Source organism: Denticeps clupeoides, chromosome 19 (genome assembly GCF_900700375.1).
Source record: "Denticeps clupeoides chromosome 19, fDenClu1.1, whole genome shotgun sequence".
NCBI classification, from domain to species: Eukaryota; Metazoa; Chordata; class Actinopteri; order Clupeiformes; family Denticipitidae; genus Denticeps; species Denticeps clupeoides.
Genome location: NC_041725.1, coordinates 6,951,879 through 6,971,488, shown reverse-complemented (window position 1 = coordinate 6,971,488; position 19,610 = coordinate 6,951,879). Strand labels below are relative to the sequence as shown.

At 49.1% G+C, this 19,610-nt stretch overlaps 1 protein-coding gene and 1 long non-coding RNA gene across 8 annotated transcripts in view; one reads left to right on the top strand and one right to left on the bottom strand.

Annotated features, from left to right (window-relative positions):
• schip1 (schwannomin interacting protein 1) overlaps positions 1-19,610 on the bottom strand; it is a 217,226-nt gene that overhangs the window by 5,937 nt on the left and 191,679 nt on the right. For 5 of the 6 annotated variants that reach the window (XM_028961301.1, XM_028961302.1, XM_028961305.1 and 2 more), the window contains one exon: positions 1,654-1,772. In XM_028961301.1, the coding sequence (XP_028817134.1) occupies positions 1,654-1,772 (119 nt within the window). Of the gene's footprint in view, positions 1-1,653; positions 1,773-8,800; positions 9,066-19,610 lie in introns of those variants that run through there. The other variant, XM_028961307.1, reaches the window with a different exon arrangement.
• Positions 9,874-17,777, top strand: LOC114768878 (uncharacterized). 2 transcript variants are annotated; one of them, XR_003743156.1, is made up of 4 exons: positions 9,874-9,899; positions 10,281-12,203; positions 16,927-17,003; positions 17,155-17,777. It is a non-coding gene; the product is annotated as an uncharacterized LOC114768878 (long non-coding RNA). The 2 variants fall into 2 exon arrangements; XR_003743155.1 differs by lacking the exons at positions 16,927-17,003; positions 17,155-17,777 and having other exon boundaries at positions 10,281-10,564; positions 10,664-12,691.

Genomic DNA, 19,610 nt, shown 5'->3' with positions numbered 1-19,610 from the left:
ATAGAATAAAATAGAATAGAAAGAATTTCTAAAAGTAACACGTGATGATAGACACTCCCTGCAATCCCCTTCTTTTATCGCGGTTGAAACAGCACATATTACAGATTACTGGTTCAGGCAGTCATACAAATGAAACCATGTTCTGCAAGAACTGTCATAGAACCTCAAACCAAAGAATAAACAATGATGTATGTAAGTGTAGTACATTAAAAATACACAGATTATGCACATACAATATATCATGAGGTATGTGTTGTTAATACACACTGAGATGTGACTTAATATTTTGAACTTTTTTTTTTTTTTTGGGGGGGGGGGGGGGCACTATTAATGACATCAAGAATAATTGTTCATGCGTGCATAGCTTCCTTTTTTACCACCTCCAATAATTTTAGTTATTTATTGCTTATTTAGGTATTTATTTATGGTGCCTTTATGGTGCATTTCTAATACCTTTAACATTTCATGCCATACAGATGTTACAGATGTTTAAATATTTTTGCTATTTTCATGCAATTGAATTCAATGTTGGTAACTGTATGAACTTTATACTGGAATCATGTTTGAGAATGTAAAAGTGTGTACATCTATGGGGACTCTTTTGTTTGGGAAATCACTTGACTTTGAAGAAAATATTAATTTTGCTTATAAAACCATGTGAGATTACTGGAAAGCTTAAAGGGTCCTTCCAATAACTTCTTGTGATCTTGTGTGGGAGTGGAGCTTCTCTAATGGGAAGCAATGCATTGTGGGGAACTCTGAAAGCGCTCTGAATGCTGATTGAAAGATGCACAGTGCAGAGGTTGAGAGTTCACAGCTGCCAATGCCAAGTATTTCTGTTCTCACCCGCTTTCTCATTTGGTTTCACTTTTGCACGTTCTTCCTTACATGAGGTCACGCAAATGTTAGAGGCCAAAAAAAAAAAAAAGAAAAACCCTCCTGTGGCTGCAACTGAAGTCAGATTTCCCAGAGGTCCAGCTGCCACTCTCTAGCTGCCTTTAAACAGGAAATGAGAGCTGTTTTTGAGGCATGGACCAAATGGACAAGACCCTCTTACTCATTAAAAGAAAAATTTGTCAGAATTAGTGAGAAACAAAGTGCCCACAGGAAGGAGTGTGGACAATGACTATCAATGTACACTCCAAAAAGGTTCTTCACCTCCCTCAAGAGCATATTTCTCCACCTAACCTCAAAATCTTCCACAAAGAGAGAATGCAGGGGCGCAGGGAAAGTCAAACTGCTCCAGGTTTGTATAACCAGTCATCCCCTCGAAGGTCAACGAGAGCAATGAGGTCAGAACATTGTTGCTGTAGAAAACCCTCTGCTTCTGTTGACAAGCTGTATGGCATTTAACTAATTGAGAACAATTTTACATAAGCGATTAATAGTTGTGTTCATGCTGTATAACATCATAATTTCAATATTGATATTTTGATTATGTTGAGATTTTGAATGGCCAGTGTGCCCTAAATAAAATGATGAGTGAATTGGTTTAAATAATACAATCAAAATCAATGAAAAGTTCAGTGTTCATTTGAAATGAAAAATAATGAAAAAATAATTATTCCAAACAGTTGTAACAGACATGTATCATTAAGTTGCCTTTTTTATAACTTTATGGGAGCCTTTAATGATTAACATAAATATATTTACCGTGACGACAGGCTCGGCTTGCCACTTTTGCTGCAGCCTGTGTAGAGGCCTGGTCCATCGTCGAAGAAGCTGCCAAGAGCGAGCTTCTGCCGGATGGACTCTCTCTCATTCTTTTGGGCCTGCAGAGAAGGTGGACAAGAGAACGAGTCTGAGATGCTGTGTTGTATATGTAAAACTGCCACTGAAAGCATGTACAGCAGTGGACAGAAGACACACGCGTCAGTCAACAAATTAAAGGATTTGTGGAAGTACAAGGGGGCAGTGGTGGCCTAGCGGGTGAAGAAACAGACACGTAATCGGAGGGTTGACTGTCCGAACCACGAACCCCTGAGTGGTTCTGAGGTCCCCTTGATCAAAGGACCGTCACCACACACTGCTCCCTGGGCGCCTTTCATGGCTGCCCACTGCTCACCATGGTGATGGGTTAAAAGCAGAGGACACATTTTTGTGTGTGCTGCGGTGTTTCACAATCACTTCACTTTCACATGTGCGTATGTATATATAACAGCCTGTACGTACAATTGTGATCTTGTTTTCGAAAATCCAAGCACAAACTTTCCCAACAAGTATAAATGTAACCACGTCAGACAGTGGCGCTGCAAAAAATGGCCAGCAGGTGGCAGGGTGGGAAAAAGAATGCACATGTTAACATGAAGCCAGCTCATGCTGGAGACATGCCCAAACTATCTCTGCACCTAGAAATCACACACACACACACACACACACACACACACACACACACACACACACACACACACACACACACACACACACACACACACACACAATTCAGGTATGCTGGGCAACGGAAGACCTGAAACTGTGAAAGCACTTGAATTCTCATCAATCACCAGCAGAGGGATATTTTTGCTTCTACAGGGTGGTAGTAGCCTAGTGGGTAACACACTCGCCTATGAACCAGAAGACCCAGGTTCAAATCCCACTTACTACCATTGTGAGCGAGACACTTAACCCTAAGTTGCTCCAGGGGGAGACTGTCCCTGTAACTACTGATTGTAAGTTGCTCTGAATAAGGGCTTTGAAACAATCAGTAACAATCCGTTAAGATGCCTGTGGCTGAATTATAAGTTTTATTCACATTTTTAATGGCTGTTAACAGGTAAACGCTTTTTGTAGATTGGTTTTTGTAGATTGCCTTCAACTGTGCTGTGAACTGAGATGGAGCTCATGATGTGGGCGGGTGTGCGACCTTCACGCCAAGCTGCAGATCTCACCACCGGTGGGGTTATCTGCAGGCCAAGACCCTAAAATGCTCTATTCCTTCACAGTTTTCGTACAAAACACCCTGCTGTACAAACACACTGCACACACCACACAGAGTGGGGTGGACCCCCTGCCTGGTCCCTCACACCCCGACCCTGGGGACAGCAGCTGGTGCGCCAGGGGTGCAAAGACCATTATGGACCGCAGCGTAAAACCAGCACAGGGAAGCGAAGTGTGTTTGTGGGGAGGAGGAGATCACACCCCAATCCACACACAATAAAGCAGGTCCTTTAAAACACAAAACAGCGGCCGATTTAGAGCTGCAGCCAATTTCAATTGTTCTGTTAAGAGAATAGTGTACATACAGTGTGTGTGTGTGTGTGTGTATATTCAATTCACTGCAGAACCTGTGATATGTAACAGCCTTATGCTTTCACTAGCCATAATTTAACATTAACAACCAATGAACAGAAGAGGAATGGATGCTGACTGAAGTCATTACTGATCACAGTTTTAATACAATGTACACAATGTGTATTCTGAATTATTATATTTTGGTATGTAACTCTGGACAGGAGGACCCAACCTCCACTAAAGTACAGATACACAACCGACACTGCACTAAGAAGGCAATTTCCCCTTCTGTAGCACCGGGCGAACTTTTTCTTTTCTTTTCCAGTCCTTTCCCCTCCCCTCTTTTCAAGCTTGAACTGACCGATCCGTCTTTCCGAAACAATAGCGGCCTTTCAGGAGTTGGCAGAGAGTCACTGCCACTGGCGACCTCACACCCTGGTCTCAGCCACCACTTTCAGACAGGGGACGATTGTTCGCGAAGGCATGAGAGCTTACATCTTCTCTCTGTATGTAAGTGTGTGTGTGTAAAAGAGATAGAGAAAGAAGTGGACAGAATTGTGTGTGTGTGTGTGTGTGTTCACCATCTAGTTCTTCCTCAGACAAGAACACGCAGTTAACAAAGGTGTGTTTTTGGGCCATGTTTTGCAATGCAAAGAGAAAAAAAAAGAAACAGAATATAAACCAAAAATTAATACTATTTTCTAACAAATAATTAAGCGATAGGAAGTCATTGTTTACCCGTTCTTATGAATAAATACTGAATTAAGAAACAAAACTGGTAAAATGTTTGTAGATGGACCGCAGGCCTTATAAAGTTATGAAGCCATTTAATAAAGTTCCTTAGCATGTAATCCAGGGTTTAATCCAGCATTTAATTCACTGCGGTTCAGAGCCAGGAAAACACACATCTATCAGTCCACAGGCACAATGCACCATGGGTTACCACAGGATATCTGGCAACATGAGCTAAGGTCAAAGGCATGCCTAATGTGCAGGTGTGTGTTTGTGTGTGTATGTGTGTGGTGCAGAGTGAGTCAATGAAAGCCCCACTCCTCTGAGATGCACTACATTCCACTTCCTGATAAGGACACCGACCTCTCACCCTGGGCCACAGGTCACCGTGGGGTGACAGGAAACCTGGGCCCGTCAATTCAAGGTGCAGTAAAAAGAGGGCAGCAAAGAAAAAGATCAGCGTGCACCATCTGAGCTGTTGTGTGTGTGTGTGTGTGTGTGTGTGTGTGTATAAGGACGGAGAGATTACAGCAGGTCTTGACAAGACCTGAGAGGAATCCACTGCAACTCGTCTTTGTAGAAACCATTTAAGGTAGGATGGCAGGATGAAGAAGTGAACCAACTAAAGAGTTGCACCGCCATCTTCTAAATCTGGAATACATTCGTAAAACATCTGCATAAATGCAAGAACCATCACACAGGGCAGGCTGGGAGATGGTGGTGGGGGAGGAAATATCTCTCAGGAATGCAGGGGGACAGGTTGCATAGCCCCCTGCCATTAACACACACACACACACACACACAAACCAGGGTAAATATGACCAATCCCACAGACCAGTCCACCTGTAATGCTGCACAGAGCTGAGTAGTAGGTACTCAGTAGTAGCTATGTGTAGTAGTAGTACTACCTATAGTAGGTAGTAGTAGTAGTAGGGAGGTAGTAGCCTAGTGGGTAACATACTCGCCTACAAACCAGAAGACCCAGGTTGAAACCTCACTTATGACCATTGTGTCCCTGAGCAAGACACTTAACCCTGAGTGTCTCCAGGAGGGGACTGACCCTGTAACTACCGATTGTAAGGCGCTCTAAATAAGAGCGTCTGATAAATGCTGTAAATAATACACACACACACACACACACACACACACACACACACACACACGCACACATTACCTTTTTGCAGCCGTCTGTTAAATAAAGAACAGAAGTTTTGTAAATGACATCATCCACGTCATAGTGGACATGATCCATGTTCTCTCCCATCAGCTAAGTGTGTGTGAGAGCGCTGTCTCCATCTCAGGCAGTTCTGAGCTCTGGACAGCAGGACATCTTCTGCTGCTGCTGGACGAGCTCCCATACTCTTCCCGTCTGAGCTCTGACTCAGGGCAATGCGTGGAGCTGCACCCCCACCTTGACTACGCCGACTGTGGGCAGGAAGGCGGTCACTGACAGAGGTGGTGTGTGTGTGTGTGTGTGAGACGGGGGTTGGGGTGCTCTCACCCTGTTGTGAGAACAACTGCTTCTTTTGGCAGATTTAGAAAGTGACACCTCAACAGGCGAGAGAAGCTGCGGCGCTGCACCTTCCTCCCTCTTAAACTGCATCAGCCAATCAGACGTCTCCATCTCTCGTTCTGTCCGTTTTCTCCATTTCCTCCTGCTGGTTAGTCGCAGGGTTTAGAGATCACTAACACAATGTAACACAACATCGACTGTGAGGAGGATCACTAAACTCAGGTTAAAGTTTATAGAAGTGGTTGATGTTCATAACTAGTGAATTTTTAGATGATCTTGTTAGATGACCCTTGTTCTCTCGGTAAGACAGAGAGAGAGAGAGAGAGAGAGAGAGAGGGGAGAATGTCTGGCTCAGCATTCTGACAGTCAGGTGCTCAGCACCTGTTCAACGTGTGTGTGTGTGTGTGTTCAGGGAGTGGGTTAAGCGACATGCTGCTGTGACTGGAGGAGAGACAGGAAATTGTTTGCATTGCAGAGATTTGTATTAATTGTGAAAAGTTCAGTTTTTTTTTTTTAAATCAGAAATATTTCATGCAGGTGGGTGAGGAGTTGGACTGATTTGTGGACATGTACACACACACACACACACACACACACACAGGTCATACTGGAACACCTTCATTAACATGAAGCTGTTTGAAATCCCTTTGAAGACCAGCGGCCGCGCTACACACTCTCACCCTGCACCCTCTCTCCAAAACACACACCGTACCCTCCGTTCCAACGTCACCGTCTGATCACTAGTATGGTCTAGGACCTTTGGTTGACAGGCGTCTGGCCGCAGAACCTGTCAAAAACTAATTCGCACGAACACACACTGCTGCGTCTCTCTTTCACGCACACACAGACAGCGACTGAGAGAACAGGAAGTGGGCCCGACAGATCTCTGATCCTGGTGGATTATGGGTGACGCCTGCCATTGTGAAGCACACACACACACGGGCTGTGGGCTGCAGGTGTGTGTAAAGGGGCTCTAATGCAGTCTGACTTCATCCCGGAGCTCCATGACTCACACAGAGCAGGGAAGGAGGTGCATGGGGTGACTCCACGCTCCACGCTCCACGCTTATTCTTCCATTCCAAATATAAATTCAACATCAAAATCTATCAAATGAATAAACATCGGCAAGACATGGAATATAAAGAAGTTGTGCCCACGCGCATAATGAACGGGAACCATGAAAATAAAGTCACGTTTATTATTGCATTTATTAGAGAGTTTAATGAACTGCGTGGAGTTTGGCAAGTTTGTGCTGAAGCGAGTGAACAAGTGGTCCGAATTCGGCGCTGACAGCCTCTTCGCCATCGCTGACCGCGTTTACATTGTGTTGGTGTGCAAACGCCCCGCCTCCCGTGTAGTGGGCAGCAGAAACGCAAATTATACACAATTCTCCGTTTTATTTGTTTGATTCCACGATTCTGTCTGCGGAGTCTCCCATCTGTGTGTAGCAGTAGATTCTACCTCTTCTCATCTCCTAATCTCTCCTTTTATACATTTTGTTCTTATTCTGGAAGAAAACGGGCGAAACTGAGGCTGCTATAGCAACGCGGAGAAACGGTACAGAGGTGTCTCTATGGTGATGCCGCTGCTGCGGTTCCAAACAAACTGGGCTAGAAAAAGAGCACACACCCTGTGGGACGTGTTGTGGAAGACACACCTACTAACACACACACACACACACACACACACACACACACACACTTGCTCAGTGTATGAAGACCAAATGATGCACGAGGTCTATATTGTGGGTGTGTGTGTGTCTGTGACATTTAAAAGAAAAATTATCATTATTTATTCATGCACCAGTTAGCTGCTTTACAGTGACTTCTAGACAAAATAATACACACACACTCACACACACACACACACACACACACAAGCAGCCCTCGCCACACCCTGCAGGCTGAGATTATGAGAATCGATCCGAGAGCATCCGAAGCCCCCACCGACCCAGCATCCCTCGCTCCTCCGCCCTCAGAAGCTGGCCTGTGTCTGTCGCCGTAATGCATGTGACTGGACAGGAATTACGTGGTGTGTAGGAGATGTTATCAAACCACACGCATAAAAATCCACTCCACTAGCCGCACTTGGCAGTGTTTTAGATAAAAGCATTTGCTCAGTAGCTAAATGTAAATTCACCCACACACACACACCCCCCTTCTCTCTGTTGCCGTGAACCGTGAGAAGACGGTTATTGAAAGTCACCTTCGCCCACACGCTTCGTGGCTTAATGGGTCTGTACTGAGAGCGCAGTGAGGTGTGTGTGTGTGTGTGTGTGTGTTTTTTTGTTTAGGGGCAGGGGAGCAGCCCCACACCGCCCGCATCTCCTGCAGGGGACAGCACAAGGGGCGCTGGCAGTTGCCTGGATACCAGCCTAATTGAGCGTCCCCGAGAGAGTCGGTGCTATCGCAGCCGGGCCCTCCTGTTCCGAGTCTCCTCATCTCTTCTCTTCTGTAGGATTACAGTGTTCCATGCCTTTTAAGCAACATTCCTCGTTCTGGTTATCTGACCTTTATCTTGTCTCTCCGCCCTCCCTCTCTAATCGTACTTTTTAAATCTCGCTTTCCTCTTCCTGCTATTTTTGGTTATGGCAGGATAACATGGTTAGTTCTGGCCAGCGCTCTGCCAGTGAGTTTAATCCGCCGACTGTTGTCCTGAGGAGCACTCTGCTAAAGCTCTTTTTAAATTATAATATTAATAATCATAATGAAAGTCTCCGTTAAGATGTTTCAGGGCAGAACCAGCTTACCAGCGAGGTGGCAGAGATGCAATAATTCTGCCCATACCAACGTTTATCAGGACATGCAACAATTTTACTAACGATTTCTATTACCATTGCACATGTAAAGCTGGAATAATACTGAACAATAAATAAAATGAGGCTGTGTTGCTGGTAATGTTAAGATCTGTGAAACGCGTGTCTGTCTGGTGGGGAATGAGGGCGGGGGCGCTCCGCTCAGACTTTATCATTAAGTTAAATGGGACACTTCTGTCGCAGTTCTCATACACCAGGCTCCCTGTCTGGGACACACACACACACACACACACACACACACACACAATCACATCACTGCAATGAAATATACGCTGCAGTAAATCTCATAAACACACACACACACCCTCTCATTCCCAAGGAGCTGTTGGTGAGTGTGAGCTCTGAAGAGGAGAGGTGCATTATTTCCTGCAGTCAAGAGTGCGCTTAGCAACCGGACCAACCCAGATGACAACAGACAGCTCTTCACCGACCGCGACGGACGTTCCAAACATTCCGAAAAGACAAACGTGTGCTCCTGGCGCCCTACAGCCAGGACACCAGCTCCATACCTGGTAAGCGCAGTTTTCCTGGTGAACCATCCTCTTCCTCAGCACATCGTAGTCGCGGAGAGGGTGGAGAGGAAGAGCCGGGGAGCCGCGCTCACGCTTGCAGACCGAGAGAACCGAGCCTGCCTCTCCTCCCCTTCCGTGTCTGGTGTGCAGCGGGGGCTGGAGTCAAATGGTTTTGTAGCGCTGCCGCTCTCTCTCTCTCCCTCTCTCTCTATTCTCCATTGACGGAGGGATCTGAGGACTCATCCACCAGGGAGAGGCAGGAGAGGGAGGAGGGTGGCGAGAACGAGAGCGAGGGAAGGAGGGGGCAGGGCTCTCGCTTAATGTCAGACGTCTCCTGACAGCGGGCCGAGAGGGAGGGGTCAGGCTGACCCCCTCCGCCAATGACGTTTCGGCGCAGAGCCGTGAGGAGTGGGGCGGAGTGACCTTTCGCTAGTCAGGGCAGCAAGATGGAAATGTCCCACAGAGAAAGTGAGGGATCAAAGGAAAAGAAGGAAAAATCCAGCGAGGGAGAGAGAGAGAGATCCACCACTCACATTTTCCAAAATCTCAGCCAGCCTGATTTCCTGATCCCGCCCATTTTCTGAACAAATGACTAAAATAGTGTAAGATAATATGTCATAAAATGTTTTGAGTTAATTTATTAAATCATCTCTTATTACAAAGACACTATTCTAATAATAATTTCTACCAAAGTACACTGGTATGTACAAATGGCACAACATCATGTTGTGATCACGACACAAAAACACAATAAGATGTGTGAATTGCTTTCTCATGACGTGGGTTATAGATTTTACATTTGTTTTGACAGCCAGGTCACGTTTAGACTTCGTTTAGAGTCTCGCAGGTCTGAAACGTGTAAAGCAGCGAGTGGAGATATGTTCCTGAGCAAGCGTACTCACTTTAATCCCTCCCTCCCTGGACCCTGGCATGGACAGCAGGAATATAATCCCCCTGTGCCATCTGTCCTTCTGACGTGGTGCCAGCCGGATAGAGCTGATACCCGCCCGCGCCATCATGGCTTTCTGCCGTTTAAAGGGCTCGCTTTCGATCGCTAATCAATGGCTGCAATTATTTCATTACTCTAATTACTGCGGTAAGGTAATACTGGTAGGGATGTAGTGGAAGTAGAGAACAGAATTGATCACATAATCACAATTTTTCATAAAATGTATGAGTAGCAGATATTACCTAGTCAAATAACAGCCAAATAGAACAATCAAACAAATTGACCTTTACAATTTTTTAGTAAGTAAGTGCTAAAATAACCATTCAGTTATAAAAAATTAATCAAAAATATTTTTAAAAAACGTAATATTTGTAATAAATGAATAAAAAATGCTGGGCCCTCACCAGTGCAGCTATTATTGAATATGCGCTGTTATTAATAATTAATATAATAATTAATGTCTGGACACGTGTTTTAGGCGAGAGCCCCGTTTTCGGATCACTGACCATTTCTATTTTTTTTGGACAGCATCCCACCCTCCGCTCATTGATCTCCCTTGCATAATTCCGCAGCAGAGTTTAATGAGCCGTAAGCGGACTGGCGGTGATCTCTGTATGCTGTGGTGGTGGATCGCTCCCTCTGGCAGCTCCCACAGGGTCCAGCTGGAGAAGTGGGAATGGCCCCAAGCCCGAGGAACACTTCATCAGAATGAACCCTCAGAAGCCCCTTCTGGGACCGCAGGCATACGCCACTTCAACTCACCCATGTTTTGCACAAATCATTATTCATAATGATCGGTCACACCATTTACTGTAAGTAATAGTGAAGTAGTCATATTTATTGGTGTACTGTAGAGTTTAAATGTGTTTCACGTTAAAATGTGGCTCACAGAGGAAATGGACTTTCTGCAGGAGTTTGGAAAGTAGGTGGGCGGAGCCTGCAGGTAAGAGACTGATGACTGGGTGCAGCATTGTGGAGATGCTCCACTAAACCAATTAACACATGCAAAACAGGCGCAGACGTGCCCGGCTCCTGAACGTGAGTAGCTCGCACGTAAAGAGATGCAGAAACATGATCATACACAACCTCTGGAGAACGGCGCAGAACCATCCGGAACGGGGGAGACGCTACTGGACCGCCGTCCCTTTGATCCCGGCACTCTCTAATTACAGCAAATGACCGAGCTAGTTCATTTCACCCGAGTATAAATATATCCGCGCAGTCTGGAGATCCTTCATGACAGGAATGATGAAACTTCTCCGTGTTCCTGGGCAGGGGGATTATTTCGGGAAACATCAACTCAAATTGTCTGCGGTCTGGACGAACTCTTCACTGCCTGACAGTGGCGGCGAAATGGGATCTGAAGTCAAGTGTGTCTTTCGCTCTCTTTATTTCCCACACACACGGCGCAGAACAGAATACTAATGCGATCCCAGCTCGCGGAGTAACTTTGAAGTTGGAATCCATGAGCTACACGCAGCCCCCCTGCCTACGCACCCCCAGTCCGCTTCGCTCTTTCATCTCTTCCCCTTCCTGCACATTTCCAATTCTGTTTCAGCTTCCATCAGGAGATTATTTACTGATACTGCACATTATGCACATCAACCACGACAATGACAAATCAACACAATAGTGGACAATAGCGCGTCTTACAATGAACACCTCTCTCCTCTTTCTCTCGCCCGTCTCTGGCCCCCCTCCTCACCCCATCACCATGGCAGCAGTCGTCAATGCTGACCTTCACATAGTCCAGAGGCCTTGTGTATCTGGGTGAAGGACAAGGAGAAAAGGAGTGGCTAATGTCACTGAACTTAGCACACATCACATTCAGCGCCTTTCCAACTTGAAAATGGCTTCACCGATCAAAAAAGGCCTTAGCAGTGGACCAATTGGGCTGCAGAAATTCTGATACCGAATCTTGCCGGTTATGAATTGATGGCATTTCACAACATGATAAGCAGAACAGTGATTTCAGACACAAGCACATGCACATTAACTTGGATTTTGATCTTGATTATTGCAGCATTAATTCCAAAGCATGCCTTTCTCCAAACTACTCCACTCTTCAGGTCACGTATTTTCTCTACCTGCTTGTCAAATTCATGGTCCTGGGAGATTATTAAGGGCTTATCTATATTATTCATTTTTTGGATTAATCTGGTGCTAGTTAGAAAGACAATTTTGGATATGGCTCATGGCATTTTTGACAGCTCTGACACTTTAGACTGGTTTCTGGTGGGATATTCCTGCTCCACCTCCTCTTCTCGGTCCCAACATGCTTCTGCTGTCTGCCAGACTGGTGACCCGCTCCGTCCCAGATGCGTAAGAAGTCCCGCTGGACCGGGCAGCACTGCAGAACACGGACTGCTGGCTGCCCGCAACACGTTCTGAAGCCAGATCTCAACATGGGAGCTGGCAGATGGGCTCAATGGATGGGTTTTTTTGTTAGAGGTACCAAAAACATAGTTAACTTAACCCCTTCAGTCCTCATGAATCAGACAGTACCTCTTTATTATTAGGTAGCTACATTGTAGGTATTCGTAAAAAGGATATGAACTGATTTTGAAGCGTTAAATATAATAAATTACCTATACCCCTACACTCACCAGTCTTTCACCTTTATTCATTAGCGCTCAGTTCTGACTAAAGGGCCACTGCAGAACAATGTGAGCCCATCGCAAACACTGCAGTGACACTGGCCTTCATCAGAGTCACTCCAAGGTAGAGATTGGTCCTGTGCCCCGGCTACAGTCTGTAACTCTACACATCACAGTTGTCAGTGAGCTATATACGAATTTTGATGATATCACACAGGGACAACATGCTTGTTCTTATATGACATCATGTCTGAATATAAAGAAGTCAATCGTGTAGTCTGCAGTATTCCCTGCATTTTCATCTGTTTCAGTGCATATCTGACTGTAGATGTAGAATCACACATACACTGTCAGGATTGCCTGCAGCTGGGCTCCACACCGGAACCCAATCCTGACGCCCCATAAATGCCGGAAGTTTCCGCCCGTTCGGGGTCGCTGGCATTTTCGTGGACTCTGCACGAACTTGACCTGGTTTTGTTATGAGTGTTTTGAGTTCTGGCAATCGCCACACGCCTACGGGTTAGTTTCACTTCGTTATTTAAGTTAAATCGTTTTCGGCCACCGCGCCGCTGTTTATTTGTATTTCTTTATTGTTTGTATTAATAAAACCCCGTTCCCAGCATGTCAAACCTCTGCGCTTCCTTCCCTCGTAAGTCCGTAGTCGTGACAGAATGCCAGCGACCCACCCAAAAGCGCAGAGGTGGAAAGCGGAGGAGAAGAAACGCCGCGAAGGACGCAGCCCGGCGCGGCGAACACGGACGCCAGGGGAGAGACGCGCCGCCCGTTCTGGTGGAGCGTTTTCTCCCCGACAAGCCGTGGTACGCGGCGCCACGTGATGACGTCACCCCCGGGAAACTCCGCGAAACCCGGAAGCGACAACGTCGGCGGGTGAGTGGGCGGAGCGAGGACGTTGGCGTCGGCAGCAGCGAGGAAGTGACGTGGGCAGCGAGCGCAGAAGATGCGACCCCCACGATCTTCGCCATGTCGAGCCAAGAACTCTGCGCTCTGCTGGCAAGGCTCCCCGTGGACTGGGACGACACGGACGACGACGAGAGCACGGGAGACGAGAGTTGGGCTCCGCCCATCGCGCCAGTCTGCGATCGTCGCAAGGTCCGTGGGGACCCACGTCACTTCCAGGGGGGTGAGAAGCGGCAACAACAACGACGGCGTTCCTCCAGCGAGGAGGTGGGCAGCCTCCAGCCCGAATGGCCAGAGTACTGCCCATGGGAGCTTATCGCGCCATGGGTCCAGGATGTCCGCAGGGTGGACGACCCTCGGAGTCACCGGTGGGAGGACACGGATGACGAAAGCGATGATGACGTGGATTTTCGGTGGGCGGTCGGTGCCGGGATGGCTCCGCCCAGCGTGCGCGTCCGAGATCATTGCGGCGTCCGTGATGACCCATGTGACTTCCGGGGGTACGAGGTTGACACGGACGACGACCAGGATCGTCACGAGGTCCGTGGAGACCCACGTCCCTCCCAGCAGTGTGAGGAAAGCTGGTGGAAGAGGGCGACGGGATGTCGCCAGCCAGCAACTGCGCTGCCGGGACTGCCTCGCAGGGAATCCTCCATTCCTGCTCCAGTCGCCGACCCGCCTTCCCTCTGCCCGGACGTTCCCCAGCGAAAAGGCAGCGCAGCACCAGCGTCCACACCTGCTGGAGAAGACGTCCACCCCCCTCCACACCACACACCTACCACCATCTCCAGCAACGTGCCCAGCCCCATGTGGGACAGCCCAATTGTCCCGGGACCCTTCAGTGGGGCAGCAGACACTGATAAGACCACCACCATCCTCTCGTGTCTGCTTGGGTCAGCATGGGGCTGGAGCGCAGCCCTCTGGTAACAGGGAGAGACAGACAGCAGTTTTCGGGACTTCCAGCAGAGACTGAGGGCGGAGTTTGATCGGCCAGAGCCTGAGCCAGGGATCGAACTCTGCCCCTCCACCACGTCCAGCGCCAGTCAGGATCCGGGGCAAGAAGACCAAGCACTGGCGGGCGACGAGAAGGTCGCACCTCCCGAGATCCTGGCTGTGCCCCCTGAGGAGGTCCTGGAGAGCCCAGAGAGGGAGCCAGACGACCCTCTCTTCTGTCTGTCTCTGTCTGTGTGTGTCTGTGTGACATATGTGTCCGTATGTCGCCCCCACTTCCCCTCTTTGTGTCCACCAGATGGCGACCCAGCCGCGGAGCCGAACCCCAGGGAGGAGGTTCCTGACCCGAATGTGCTGGTCCAAGGCGAGGTGGACAAGCCCCACGGTACCCCTAAGTCCAGCCGGGGGGGGTGCTCCCCCAAAGAATTTTTTGGGGGGGTGCAGTTCGGGTTGGGGACTCCTCCTGAGGGGAGGGGAGGTGGGGAAGCGATGGAGCTGGGTCCTCCGGTAGCCAGTGAGGAGGGCGGGCCAGGCATGGGCCTGCGTCTGCCTCCAGAGGGGTGGAGCGCCATAGAGCCCCCGGGTAGGCATGAGGACCCAGCTGGGACAGGCAGGAAGAGGGCCTGCTTGTCCCAACGGACGCAGAAGGGGCTAGCCGGATGGTCTGGCAATGCCCCCCCCTTGGCACCAGGGCCGTGCAGCGAGAGGGGCTGCATAGTCCCAGAAGGCACCAGCCTGGGGTGCCTGGAACAGTCGCCGGAGGCTCTGGGACAATCTCCCTGCGCGGTGCAGGGGGTGACACAAGAAGTGTCAGAGGGGACGTGTGGAGACGGCCCACATGTACCCAGATGGATCGGCCCTGATTATTGTTGTGGCAGGTACGGGAGTCCGGGGCCCGCCATGCGGGACCACGCCGGGGAGCAGGCCGAGGGTCCGGGGCCGCCATGCGGGACCACGCCCGGGGAGCCAGGCCGAGGGTCCGGGGCCGCCATGCGGGACCCCGCCGGGGAGCCAGCCGAGGTCGGGGCCGCCAAGCGGGACCACGCCGTGGAGCCAGGCCGAGGGGTCCGGGGCCGCCAAGCGGGACCACGCCGGGGAGCCAGGCCGAGGGTCCGGGGCCGCCAAGCGGGACCAACGCCGGGGAGCCAGGCCGAGGGTCCGGGGCCGCCAAGCCGGGACCACGCCGGGGAGCCAGCTCGAGGGTCCGGGGCCGCCACGCCTGACCACGCCGGGGAGCCAGCTTCGAGGCACCGGGGCCGCCACGCCTGACCCCGCCGGGGAGCCAGCCCGAGGGACCGGGGCCGCCACGCCTGACCCCGCCGGGGAGCCAGCCCGAGGGACCGGGGCCGCCACGCCTGACCCCGCCGGGGAGCCAGCCCGAGGGACCGGGGCCGCCACGCCTGACCCCGCCGGGGAGCCAGCCCGAGGGACCGGGGTCAGGCGTGGCGGCCCCGGTCCCTCGGGGAGCCAGGCCGAGGGTCCGGGGCCGCCATGCGGGACCACGCCGGGGAGCCAGGCCGAGGTTCCGGGGCCGCCATGCGGGACCACGCCGGGGAGCCAGGCCGAGGGTCCGGGGCCGCCAAGCGGGACCACGCCGGGGAGCCAGGCCGAGGGTCCGGGGCCGCCAAGCGGGACCACGCCGGGGAGCCAGGCCGAGGGACCGGGGCCGCCACGCCTGACCCCGCCGGGGAGCCAGCCCGAGGGACCGGGGCCGCCACGCCTGACCCCGCCGGGGAGCCAGCCCGAGGGACCGGGGCCGCCACGCCTGACCCCGCCGGGGAGCCAGCCCGAGGGACCGGGGCCGCCACGCCTGACCACGCCGGGGAGCCAGCCCGAGGGACCGGGTCCTCCAAGGGGAGGATACAGCAGGGCAGGAGCCCTGTGGTTGCCGCCGTCCGCCCCGCCGCCTCCACTGATGGTACTGTTGGGGCTCCGAGGACGTAGCCCTTGGAGGGGGGGCTCTGTCAGGATTGCCTGCAGCTGGGCTCCACACCGGAACCCAATCCTGACGCCCCATAAATGCCGGAAGTTTCCGCCCGTTCGGGGTCGCTGGCATTTTCGTGGACTCTGCACGAACTTGACCTGGTTTTGTTATGAGTGTTTTGAGTTCTGGCAATCGCCACACGCCTACGGGTTAGTTTCAGTTCGTTATTTAAGTTAAATCGTTTTCGGCCACCGCGCCGCTGTTTATTTGTATTTCTTTATTGTTTGTATTAATAAAACCCCGTTCCCAGCATGTCTGCGCTTCCTTCCCCCGTAAGTCCGTAGACGTGACATACACACACACACACAAGCACACACACACTTGTACCCATCCGATCTTAGGAGCCAACCCAACTAAATATAGAGAACCCAGAACGTCAAAGTGCTTGTACATTGCCAGCTTCAGCATGACGGTGACAGTAGTACCCACACGCAAGCACAAGACCGAAATAGCCCTTCAGAAGTGATCAATTACATAAAACTCAGCAGTAGAGCTTTCTTTTCAGCTCCATTTTCCCTCCACAATTCTCTCCATTGTTCTCCCTCTCAGCACAGCTGACTTTAGAAAGCTGACATTTGCAGTTAAATTAATTTAATTTAAATTTTAACAAAACCAATAAAATGACCTTCTGGAAGCTAATAAATAAGATGACCATGGATTTGTGAGTGTGTGTGTGTCGCTCTGCCAGTGAACATGTTGTTCTGTGTATCTTCATGTTCCTCAGCATCGGTGTGACAGAATGCACTGCTGCTGGATGCTCCTGTAGGTGTGGGTTGTCATGACAACCATCTTCTGCAGCAGGTTAAGTGATAAACATAGTGTGCATGTGTGTCAGCAGAATCACACTAACATTATTCAAATTATGCGCACACACACACACACACACACACACACACACACACTACAGAGGGAATTTGGTTAGTTAAGGGTTATGATGTCTTTCTATCATCAGGTTGGATGCTGGGGCTCTAACAGCTGAAGAGCCCACCATGAGTTGGCATTCAGCCCAGCACAACACACACAGAGACACAGACACACAAACATGGAGATGAGAAGGACAGACAGAGGAGAGAGACTCTACCTTTCTCTGAAAAGCCATTTGATTTTATTTTTAGGTACATAAACAAGTCGACTCCCTACGATCATCCCTGCACTCATGCTGTACAAACATGAACACACACACACACACACACTATACATACTGTATACATGAATACCTGTATTCACTGATTTTTTTTCTTTCACACCCCACCCTTTTAACCACAAACACACACACACACAAACAGACAACGTTTCCGTTTTTGGTTTGGAGCCTTAAAAAAAAATAACTACGACTGGCTACTACTATCGGTCTGAAAACCGTTTCATATCCTGACCTCACTGTGGACAACACGACACGACGCGGAAACCGGTGCAAGACTAGAACAAATTGAGAAAGGTAGTTAACCATCCTGCCCATTTAAGTTACCAATTGACCCGAAGAAAGCCGAGTCCCCGAGGGAAAGCCACATGAAGACAGGGAGTGCCTGGGAATGGAGCCAGCACCTCCCTGTTGCCAGCAGCGCTAACCACATACCGCCAGTTACCACGTGTAATACGCTGGTTCCCCTACTGTCCTGAAAATAGCTACTGAATAGATACACACTGCATAAATTAAGTTGTGATAAAGTTATCATGACTAACGTCAAAACATCTATGTCTTTGGTGAAATGTTGAAAATGGATGTGGGATTCACGCATGTCAGTGCAGCTCGACTGAATGTGTTCATATTATTCCTATAAATCCTCTGTGACGGTTGTGTAGAAATTTGACATGAACGTGTTATTTAAGAAGAGCCTGACAGGCCTGTAAAATCTGCCATAAGGGCACACTCACCATGAGATCATAAGAGTGTTGATTACATAACGTGAGTCAGCGTGCTTTCATCAATGTGTAAATCAATATAGCAATTTTCTGTTGCTGTGAGTGATGTGTTTGTGTGTGTGTGTGTGTGTGTGTGTGTGTGAGCGCCTCCCACCCCTTACTCCCTGTCTCTCGGGATGTTTTAGGCGGAGGTGAGCTGGCTAATCAGACAGTGATGGAATGCAAGCCACAGGCGACCCATTTCCAGAGCAAACAGCTCCCGCCCTCTCCTCCTTATCTACCTAACCCCACCCCCTTGCCCTGCCCGCCATGACGACATCATCCAGACAGGACATGCATATCAGCCCTACCCCTTCACCCGAGTGACAGAGTACGACACAGTGGATTATGCTACAGCGATTAGGAAATACATTTGTTCTTTTAACTAAATGTGTTCTTTAAGTGGGCTTGATGTGTACTCGAATGCAAGTGTGGTTTTTTTATGGGTGCTGTGTGTTCCAATGCCACTGCACTTTAATGCAATAACCACACGCTGTCCATCTGGAAAGCATGGCAAAGGTCAAGGGAAGGGGTGTGTGTGTATGTACATGTGTGAGATGCATATACAGACAAAATGTACAGAGGACACATAAACACATGAGAATGCACCAACCAACAGCACATAAACACAACCCAGCCTACACCCAGGCACTGCCTACAGCATACGGACCATGTATAACGTACACACACCTACACTATGTCAACCCTTAAATGCAGTGAGTATCATATTTGACGTGCAATTCTGAGACCCATTGAATTACCACGAGATATAAACTTTGCATAAAAACCTTTTGAATACTATCTGGTGCTTGTCTTTTACCTTTTGAACTACAACAATACTCACATGCAGTCGGTATAAAGGGAGATTTAGTGGTAAATCCCTCAATGGTTATTTGTTATTTTTTTATATACATTTTTCTATTACACAATTTACAGGTTGTAATGTGATATTTACAACAAATAATTAGATATTTATGAATTCTGAGCGTTAAAAGGAAGTTCACTGCTGAAGATGATCTGCGCATGCTTGATGGTAATTTGAGTGACACAGACGGCCTTGTAGAGACAGATGATGAAGTGGAAGATCGGAATTGGACTTCCAATACTGAGCATGATGATGAAAGCAAAGATTTTTATTGCCAGTACAAATAAATAATATATAAAAGTATGAAAAAGTATAATATATAAAGTATGAAATAAAGTAGTATGAAATAAATTATGAAATATGACAAACTTTTTTATTTTATTTTTTTTACATTTTGTTAAAGGGCCCAATAAAAAAAAAATTCTGTCCATTATTTGTTGGTTCAGGCATTAAAGGGTTAAACCACACACACACACACACACAGAGCACATGGAGAGCATCCCCCACCACCAGCCCTGTACACCTGGTCTTTGTTACTCTGTTTAAAGGAGTTTCCACTGACTCAGGGTCAGCATCTGGCACTGGACTTGCCTCCTAGCTTGGTACTCGCCATTAAAGGTAAAAGCAAATCATGCTTGAAT